This window comes from Phalaenopsis equestris, unplaced genomic scaffold, assembly GCF_001263595.1.
Source record: "Phalaenopsis equestris unplaced genomic scaffold, ASM126359v1 Scaffold000301, whole genome shotgun sequence".
Lineage (NCBI taxonomy): Eukaryota > Viridiplantae > Streptophyta > Magnoliopsida > Asparagales > Orchidaceae > Phalaenopsis > Phalaenopsis equestris.
Window position 1 is genome coordinate 1,179,463 of NW_018164743.1, and position 10,801 is coordinate 1,190,263.

Genomic DNA, 10,801 nt, shown 5'->3' on the forward strand with positions numbered 1-10,801 from the left:
TAAATAAGAATTAAGTGGTATGTATGTCAATTCTTCCTAAAAAATACAGCAAGAAAAATGGTAAGATAAAATGGTACACACCGTTCTTTTCCCAGTCAATCCCACATTTTGCGCAATGAACCATGTCAAAGGAAAGACATGGATATGGCAATTGTTTTGATATAAATGAACCAATCATGGCAGGCAGGCCCCTTTCAAGTGTAAGTTGAACTTGACTTCCAGAGGTTTCATAGCTTGCGATGCACAAGGTGAGGAGGTGTTTCGAAAAAAGATGTGCCCCAAAACTACCGAAGCCACAGCCTATATCTAAGACAGTCCTAATCTGCAATTTTAACAAAGTAAGTCAATATTTTCAATAGAGCAGATGATGCCATCAAAACAAAGCTGGAATGCCCTTCCTGCAAATAAGAAAACTAAAGCACAGTTGAAGTTTGTTTTCAAGGGCAATTAAAGTTGAATAAGGAAAAAAGAAAACAAACTTTCATACTTAAAAGACCATGGCCAAAACATAGTAATGGTAAGACAGTTAATAAACAAAAGCTGAAAAGTGAACCCAAGCTTGGAGAGTAGGAATCAACAAACAGATGAATGTTTATTGCCCCAAAATAGGACTAGCCATAAAGGTGATAATGATTCAAACTTGAGGTACTAATCCTAGCTTAAGGTCAGCTCAATATCCTTTAAACCAATTTCAAGTCAAACCAAAGTTTGGCTTTAAGTTTGTTAGATTTGATTTTGATTCGAGCTGAGTACGGCTCATTAACTTTGATTTGGGCTCAATTCAAGCAAAAACAATTGATCCATTTCCATTATTCCAAAAGAGAAATTCTGAATTCTGCTTACTTAAATAAACTGCTATATATAGTTTCATATACATGAAATGCATATATACATTATGCATATATGCATTAATTCAAAGCTGAACAATTACATAAACATATGAATATACATTCATATAAACAAACATATAGATTGAGATCCAGTAAGGGTTTGGTGCAATTCAAATTTGCTCCAAGCTGAACTGGGCTTCTTGATAAACTTAAATCCATGTTTGATCCAACTAAAAAATTGATCAAATTTTCAAGCAAACTTTAAGCTCAATTCAATGGTTGTGCTGGTCAGTTTGCTAGAGTTCCAATTTTTTAGCCTAATTTTGATCAAGGGTAGAATTTCTATATATCGTCTAAAATATTGAACAATTCAACTGAGAATTTCATCAGCTTAATTTTAATGAGAAAATTTAAGTGATACCGACAATCTACAAAATAAAATAAATAGACCATAAAATATATAGGAATACATATACATTCAGTGATTAGCTTCATAGAAATGCTAAGATAACAACAGAAGTTTGATATGCAATAATGAAGACATGGAATGCCATAATCCCTTAGCACCCTCTAAAGAGACAAAAAAGAGAATTTATTGTGTATTTATTTATTAGTCTATGATCATTACAAGCAACTATTTGATCCTAAGTATGTCCTACTATGAGAACATGAACAGCGGGTCTTGTACGGATCATGTAAATCAAAAGACCAAGCAATCAATCTAACAGATAGCTTAAAACTCATGCAGACAACCATAGCCGATTGCTTGGGAGCTCAAGTTGTCAATTAATAGGCCCTCAAAGCCTTGCATATCAGGTAGAATACACTTGCTATTAAATTTGCCCAAATGTCCCAGAAAAAATAAATAACAAGCAAGATGAAAACTGCTCAAGCCATGTGAAGGGGCAATTTCAAGATTTTCTCATATATACTATAAACACCATATCAAAGATGGGTGGCACAACATCGTAAAGAATTTTAAGAATTGTGATAAAAAGAAGTATTCACATGACGCGTGCACACAATCACAAATTATATGTTATAAAACATATTTATCATAACAATAAAATTTATTTATCACACAAATTGAAGCAAATGTGATGTGGGATAAAGTAACAAACGCTATTAAACATATAGCAAAAGATGTTCTTAGAGAATCAAAAGGAAAAATAATTACAAATATAAATAGTTGGTGGTGGAATAATAATGTGCAAGAAAAGATAAAATATAAGAAGTTATGTTATAAAAATTGGTTTAAATGTAAAAGCTTAGAGAACTGGAGAAAATATCAAACGGTCCGCAGGGAGTCTAAAAGAACAATCTGTGACGCTAAAAATTCTGCTTTTAATGATCTTTATAATAGATTAGATACTAAGGAGGGTGAAAAATATATGTATAAACTAGCCAAACAAAAAGAAAAGAAAAGTAAAGATTTAACTCAAGTAAAGTATATTAAAGATATTATGGTAGGAATAATCAATTTAGATTTTATAGGGTGCATGATAGTAAATTTTATGAAAATTAAGGACATCAAAATTTTGATGCAGACAATGATTTAACTATTATGGCTTAAGCTATCGCCAGATTTTACATTTTATCCTTTTTGTAATGCTAAATTTATTAGGAGGAGACGAAGCGTGGACTCATGCGGTAAGTAGAGAAGAAGGGGCCAGCGGAACATGAACGAGCAAAAATGAAGGGGAAATTAGGGCAGCAGTGTGTTGACGCGGGGCGTTTGAAAGCAGGCGGAATGCTTTCCGTGTTTGAAAGCGGGCGGAGGGCCTGCTTGTCTGGAGTGGTTCATCTAGACTTTTCCTTAGTGTGGAGTGACGTCCAGTCCCTTCGGCCCACCCCTAGTTATTCTATTATTATAAATTTGCTTTCATAATGTATTAAAGTTAGTTTTTGCGTGTGTTTGTTTGAGACAGCTGCCGACTTCTTTGGTTTAACCTTCTAAGGCTGTTTTGAAGGGTCTGAGTAGTGCTCCCGCTATATCTCGCTCTTGAAATAGTGATTTATCCTTTCTCTACCTTTCCCCATCCTTCCCGATTCCCTCCTTTGCTTCCCTCCATTGCTGCCACCACCCAAAACCACATCCCCTTGCTGATTTCCTACTATTCAATCCCTCCTATCTTGCTGCTGCCGTCCAAATAACAACTGTTGTTTCTTGCTACTATCTAGTCATCCAACTTTGCTGCCACTACACAAACTCTCTTCTTTTTGTGGGTTCCTGCTGTTCCAGCCATCCCTACCTTTGCCACCCCCTTTCCTTCGCTGCCATCATCTAGAAAACAACAAGCTTGCTGTTTTTCTGCTCTTTCAGCAGCCTGCTGTCCCTACCAATTCACTTTGCTGACCACTACCACCTCTGGATCTAATCCTAGGGTGAATTTGTGTTGTTGTTTGTTGCAATTTCAGATTTATGTTTGTTTGTTGTAATTTTCTATTGGAAGTTGGTAATAATATTTATTTTTTCATTGTTATTTGGTTTAATAAGTTGGTTTGATCAAATTATTAAAAGGTGTGAACGATTTAGATATCTTGGGTCCGTTGTCCAAAGCGATGGTGATATAGATGGGGATGTTAATAGTAGAATTCAAGTTGGTTGGTTGAAGTGGAGGAATGCTTCGGGCCTTTTGTGTGACAAAAAAGTACCGCTAAGACTGAAAGGAAAATTTTATAAGACGGTGGTGAGACCTGCAATGCTCTATGGCGTTGAATGTTGGCCTTTAAAAGAGAAGCATAATAATAAGTTAAGTGTTGCCGAGATGAGAATGATTAGGTGGATGAGTGGCTTTACACTTAGAGACAAAATGCGGAATGAATATATTCGTGATAGGGTTGGTGTAGCTCCTGTGACAGACAAAATTAGAGAAAGTCATCTTAGATGGTTTGGTCATCTTAAACGTCGACCATTAGATGATCCGATTAGGAGAGTAGATGTTTTAAATTCGGCTTGTGTTAAGAAAGGCAGAGGTAAACCTAGGAAGACTTGGGCTTATTGTATTAAAAATGATCTTAATTTACTAGAACTAAATGAAAATATGACACTAAATATGACACAATGGAGAAAAAGGATTCATGTAGCCGACCCCACGTAGTGGGATTAAGGCTTTGTTGTTGTTGTTGTAATAAAATTTATTTCATCGCGCAGGTAGTTTAGAAAGATTATTTGAAATTTGGATCTTTCAAGGAAATATGAGTGTATAGTTAAAACGAAGAAAAAATATAGTTATTGTAAAAAAACTAGATAAAGTAAAAAAAATATCACATAAAATTACTTACAAGAGTTTTTTTTGCTTCCTATTTGTACAATGTGTGGGGGTTTATATAGACATGTCTGCAAGTCTTTCAAAAGGGAAATAGAATCAAAGCAAATTAATTAATGAATGAAATAGGAAAGAACTAATCCCCATGTAAGGCAGGCAGTCTTAGGGGTCCATGGGAACGAAATACAACGGCTCCAAAGGCTTTGATCCGAAGGCCAGGGATCTTAATATGTGAGCAGTAGGAGCTCAGCCTTCGATTGGCTAAAGATCTTGTGTGTGGGGCTCACACCAAAGATATAGTTATTTGAAGGAAGGGGAGGAGTAGCTGCAAGGCCCATGGCTTTCAACAATCACAATACTACCAATTTATGAAAAGAATAATAAACTAATACAATAATACCAATTTATAAAAAGGAAATTAAACTAAAGAACAACAACAACAAGATAGCTAAGGAATTAAACTATGGAATTATTAAGTTTTAAAAGCCCATTAGGAAGAGAGATTCCACCTCTACCTGATTATTAAAAAAGCCAATTTTTCATTCCTTGAATCTATCCAAAAGTAAGCTTATCAGATGGGAAGATAACTCGATTTTTCCTTGCCTGAAGATGTGTTGTACACTCTACACAAATGCTTTCTAGTGGCATTATCTGATGCCCTAAACTATGTGAAGCATAAACTATATTATTGCAAAAGATCAACCAGGTTTTTTTTTTCTTTTCTAGATGAAAAGATTTGAATTTTGAAAAACACCTTAATATGAAAATCAACAAGAGAAGATATAGGTTTTCATACTTCATTCATTTGAAATTACAAAAATTTTGAAAAAGACACCATTTCTTACATTTAAGAATTAAAAGAGCACAGTGGTTAGAGTTTGCTAATGAATCCAAATTCAAATACACAATTAATTTGACATGTTTCTCACCAGATATGGCCCATTTTTATAACTTATTCCATGAGAAATCCTGATAAATACATAAATTTATTTGTTAGTACATAATTCAGTCACATCTTAGAATAAGGAAATAAAACTAAATAAAATATAAGTGAGTTTCACCTAGCTATTCTAGGATGCTCGAGCCTTTTTTTCATGCCAGATTTCAAAGAACACTAGAATATAAAGTTGGCCTTTATCCACAAATGCAGCAAATTCAACACTATTCATGCGTCTGCTCCCTCTAGCAATTAAATTTAGCCAAAAAATATACAAATAAATATTTAAATAGCAAAGGCATCAAAATAATGATAATTGAATCTCCAATAGCGCTACAATGGTACCCACTCACTCTCGATTCATAAAAAAATATTAAGGCACAAGGACAAAGGCTTTGAACTGTTGAATCAAATTCTCTATGGCCCTTGGATTACAATCTTTTTGTTTCACTATTGGGATCACTATCCTCTTCTTATTGTTTCCTTCTTTTTTTTTCATTAATTCAAATTTTATAAGAACTTTTGGAGACGTATATATTCCTCTTCTCTTCTATAGAGAAAGTAGAAAAATAAAAATTTTTGAGAGTTTTCTTCATTGTTTATTTTCTACAATTAGCATAGCATCTTAAAACTTCTAGAAAAAACAAGAGTAACATTAGGGCTCTTTATGATAAGGGTTAAATGCGGAAAAGGGTAAGAAAAATGAAATTATAAATAAAAATGAAATTAATTAGAATGTGTTATGCGCTATTTATTTGTTTGAGGAGAAAATTGTTGAAAAAATGTTTTAACTTTCTGGTTTGATTTGAGAATAAAACTAGAAAAAATATATTAAATTAATCACTTAATACCATTCATTACCACATACATCAAGCCAGAACCATTGTCGAACCTTGACACAAGATTCACTGACTAATTAGTTAGCAGATTCCCTAGCTCTTCTGTCATCTAGCCTCATTACTAGTAATAACCCAAATATTTACCATTAGCAACCTCGACACTTGCCACCAGCCACAATAGAATATAAATCATCCAAATATTTTCTCATTTTTTATGTATAACGAGGCTGTGGATTGCCATTAAAAACTGAGATCAGAATGGCTTGAATTTAGCTACAAAGGTTTGAATAAAATAAAAAAATTGAACTTCGGTTAATTCAAAATTATCCACAGCTTAACCTGGTATAACAATATCAAAAAAACTCTTGAATTTAAATCATGCAAGAAAATCAAGCTACAGTCTACACCTCATAAAATTATTATACTCAGTGAATATTCAATGTGCTCTTGGAATAATCATCAACATGTGCGCCTTTTTAATAATCAATGTAGATAAATAAGTTTTGCAGTATCAAATGTACACATATCGGTCTTGTTCTCAAATTGATTAATCACAAACCTTGCTTTATATATACTTTTCCATAGTGCTTCGCAAGGATCCTTAGTAGTAATTTGACTTCAATGTGTGGAAAAATAGAAGGATCAGCCTCTCTAAAAATTGGAGACAATTTAGGAAATTCCTTGATTAGCTTTCTTCACGTCCTATTTATGTTTATTCTAGAATTATTTCATTTCCATGTTTAGACTAGATATATTTGGTAAGATTGTAAATTAGAAGCGACTGGTTTACTTATATGTATAACCTTAGGTTTGAAGATAAATAATAAGAATTATGAGAATTCCCTCACAAGAGTTTTTTTTTTTTCATGGTATCAATGCTTGAAAACAAACCCTAGCTCCCTCCATCAGCCATTGGAATCCCTTCAGTGGCCTTCAAGCCCTCACTTCAACCAGAATCTTCAGTGCAGCCATAATCCTCCCTTCAACCAGAATCTTCACTGTAGCCAGAATCTTCACTCAATGACCATAACTTCTTTGAATGGTTCCAATCCGTGAGTATGTACATTTGTGGAAAAGGAAAAGAGAAACATCTCACGGGAGAGGGAGTAGTTCCTGAGCTCATTGATCATAACCATCACACGTGAAAGATTCAGGATCATATGGTTATGTCTTGTTTAGTCAACTCAATGACTAATGAACTATGAGAAAATTTCTTTTTTTACAAAAAAGCCAAAGAACCTGAGAAGCTGCAAGAGATCCTTATTCCAACACTGAGGATACTGCAGAGTTGTTTAAGATAGAAACCAAACAGCATGATCTTCGCCAAAGATAGCAAGGCATCACCCAATATTTCAACACCCAAATGAAGTACTTGCTTCAATTGGATATGTTCGAGACATATGTGTCAAAATGTTCATAAGATGTTGTGATGTATAAATCCATCATTGAGAAGAGAACTATCAAATTCCTAATGGGACTCGCCAAAGAATTGAATGAAGAGGGAGGATCATGGGAATAAAGCCTCTTGTATCTACCCATAAAGCATTGGCTAAAGTTCGAAGAGAAGATAGTAGCAAGAAGTTCCATGACTCAAAGTTCAAGAAGAATTATTCCACATGTGACTATTGAAAGAAAAATAGGAACCTCAAAGAAAAATGTTGGAAATTCTAAAAGAGAAATGACAGGTTGAAAACCTGAACAAGGAAGGAAAAATCAAGAGAGCAAGGCTAATGCTGCAACTACATCTGGAGTGCGGTTGACTAGTTCACCAAGGAATAGCTTGAAGTATACAAAAAAAATTAGTTGGGGATAATTCAGGACAGCATACCAGTCATGTGACACAAAAAGATAATATACCTTCTCACATCTTACCAGCAATGGAAGATTTAGAACTTGTTCATAGATTCAAGGGCTTCTGATCATATGACTAGAGACATCAATGCTCTAGTCAAATATTAAGAGGCTTCTACATCTGAATCTATCAGACTCGCAAATGGATTCCACTCACTATTGCTGAAAAATGAGATGTAAAGCTCTCTAAAGGCATTATTCTTTCTTCTATTTTATATGTTTCATGGGTGGACTATAACTTAATTTCAATTAGTAAGCTTACTCATGACATGAAATGTATAATTAAATTTCTTGCAAAGTGAATTTTAGGTGGTAAATTCATGGAAAGTGATTGGCGGTACTAAAATAAATCAAAACTTATGCATGTTCAATGAAAGTCTCTTTCTAAGCACACAAATGATCCCACCTCTCATCTTTTCTCTGGTCTCTGAGTTTGTTGAGTCTATATCTGTTGAAAAACAATTCATGTTATGGCATTGTCATCTAATTTCAATTATGTTACAAAATTGTATCCTTAGTTATTTATCAATTAAAAATCTATCACTTATCAATGTGAGACTTGTCAATTTGCCAAAGACACTTAAAAATTTATCCCATAACTCAGTACAAACTCTCATATCATGTTTCTATTATCCACAATGATATTTGGGAATATTAAAAAATAGGAAGTCTAAGTGGGGCTACATAGTTTGTTTTGAATCACTTGGTCATTCCTAATAAAAGAGAAATCTGAAATAACCCAAATCTTCCAAGCATTCCATTCAAGCTCAATTCCAATGCAAAATTTAAATCCTCAAAGCCAATAATGCAGAAAAATTTTAGCTCAATTCGTGGATCCGACATTTCAAAAAAAGAAATCATCCATGTGATGTATTGATATCCCACAACATAAAAAGATAGCTGAGAGAAAAAGCAGTCATTTTCTTAAGGGATCTCACTCAATTCTGATTTCCCATCAAATTTCAAAATATTTTTGAGGGGAAGCAGCCCTTATTGCAACATATCTTATCAATAAAAAGCCTAATCAGGTATGCGATTTCAAAACACCACTTTATGTCTTGATGAATACTTATCCTCAAATCAGAGCTTTAACTTTTATTGTACCAATTAAAATCTTTTGGTATGTATTTTTTGTTCACATTCATTCCCCAAATCACATAAAACTTGATCCTAAATCTATCAAGTATCTTTTTGTTGGGCATGCCTCTAATAAAAAGGGCTACAAGTGCTACTTACTTGCTACAATAAAATACTACAACTCTATTGTGTCACATTTTTTTGAAAATCAACCCTGCTATCCCAAATTTGATGTTCGAGAGGAGAGCGCAAATGAAAATTAATTTTAGATACAATAAATGACACCTAAACTGCCCCACAACTAACCATCTTCCACTTAGCCCTTCTCCCAAACACTACAGCATGAATATATCCCATTTGAGGATACCAACCAACCCAACTTAAAGTTCAAAATAAAGACCTTCGTGTGTACACAATGAGCGCCGCTATACCCATCAGTCATTGTTTATTTAACACTGTCGTTGTCGGTCTCAAGCCCGTATGTGAAAAGTGGAGGGTTGCGTTAGGTAGTCAACAGTCAGCGTAAAAATTGTCGAAAAAATCATGACATGAATCTTTTTGATCATTGTGTAAGTGCTAGGGCGTCCCCTGGAAGCGACGCGCTGTATAGCCTGAATACAGTGAAAAGTGTGCAAGGGCCGCTACACCAGCGTCCGGGTGTAGTGTTAAATAAGCAAGGGTTCCCACATTACGGGCAAATGTGGGTAAAGAAGTTAGTCCATGAAACTAATAAAACTAATATTAGGATGAGATCTTGGAATATAGGTACTCTCAATAGTAAATTAATGAAATTAGTTGATATTATGATTCATAGGAAAGTTAATATCTTATGTATTCAAGAAACTAAGTGGGTGGGAGAAAAGGCTAAGGAGATTGATAATTTAGGTTTTAAACTTTGGTATTCTGTAAATTTTGGAATAACTTGGAAGATTTAATACAAATGATACCTCTTGAAGAAAGAATTTTTATTAGAGGAGATTTAAATGAACATGTCGGTAGAGTGGTAGAAGACTTCAGATATACTCATAGTGGCTAAGATTTAATACAAATGATACCTCTTGAAGAAAGAATTTTTATTGGAGGAGATTTAAATGGACATGTCGGTAGAGTAGTAGAAGACTTCAGATATACTCATGGTGGCTACGGTTTTGGAGTAACTAATGAAGAAGGTAGAGCTATTTTAGATTTTGCTTTAGCGTATGATTTTGTTATTACTAATACTTTATTTAAGAAAAGAGATGAGTATCTTATTACATATAAGAGTGGATCTAATAAAACACAAATTAATTATTTTATTATGAGAAGAAGAGATCGTCGCGATTGTAAAGATTGTAAGGTCATTCCAAGTGAAAATTTAAGTACCCAACATCGTTTATTAGTTCTAGATTTTAAGATTAAGAGTTGTAAAATAAAAAAAACTAGGACTCATCATCGTAGAATTAGATAGAGAAACTTAAAAGACATAAAATTATTTTTATGAGTAAAATTTAAGATTTCAAAATTTTGGATATTCATGATAAAGCAAATGTTATGTCGGATAAAGTAACAAACACTATTAAACAGGTAGCAAAAGATGTACTTGGAGAATCAAAAGAAAAAGGTTTTATAAATCAAAATAGTTGGTAGTGAAATAATAATGTGTAAGAAAAGATAAAATCTAAGAAATTATGTTATAAAAATTGGTTTAAATGTAAAAACTTAGAGAACTAAGAAAAATATCAAACGGCCCGCAGGGAGTCTAAAATAGCGAACTAGGAAAAATATCAAACGGCCCGCAGGGAGCCTAAAAGAACAATTTGTGACGCTAAAAATTCTATTTTTAATGATCTTTATAATAAATTAAATGCTAAAAAGGGTGAAATATATATGTATAAATTAGTCAAACAAAGAGCAAAGAAAAATAAAGATTTAACTCAAGTAAAGTGTATTAAAGATGAAATCAAAAAGTACTTTTCTTAGAAAAAGATATTCAACATAGGTGGGTGAGTTACTTTGATA

General features: G+C 33.5%; 1 protein-coding gene across 2 annotated transcripts in view; it reads right to left on the reverse strand.

Annotated features, from left to right (window-relative positions):
* Positions 1 to 10,801, reverse strand: part of LOC110025494 (probable pectin methyltransferase QUA2) — a 32,316-nt gene that overhangs the window by 13,020 nt on the left and 8,495 nt on the right. For both annotated transcript variants that reach the window (XM_020726004.1, XM_020726003.1), the window contains exon 4: positions 82 to 322. In XM_020726004.1, the coding sequence (XP_020581663.1) occupies positions 82 to 322 (241 nt within the window). The remainder of the gene's footprint in view (positions 1 to 81; positions 323 to 10,801) is intronic.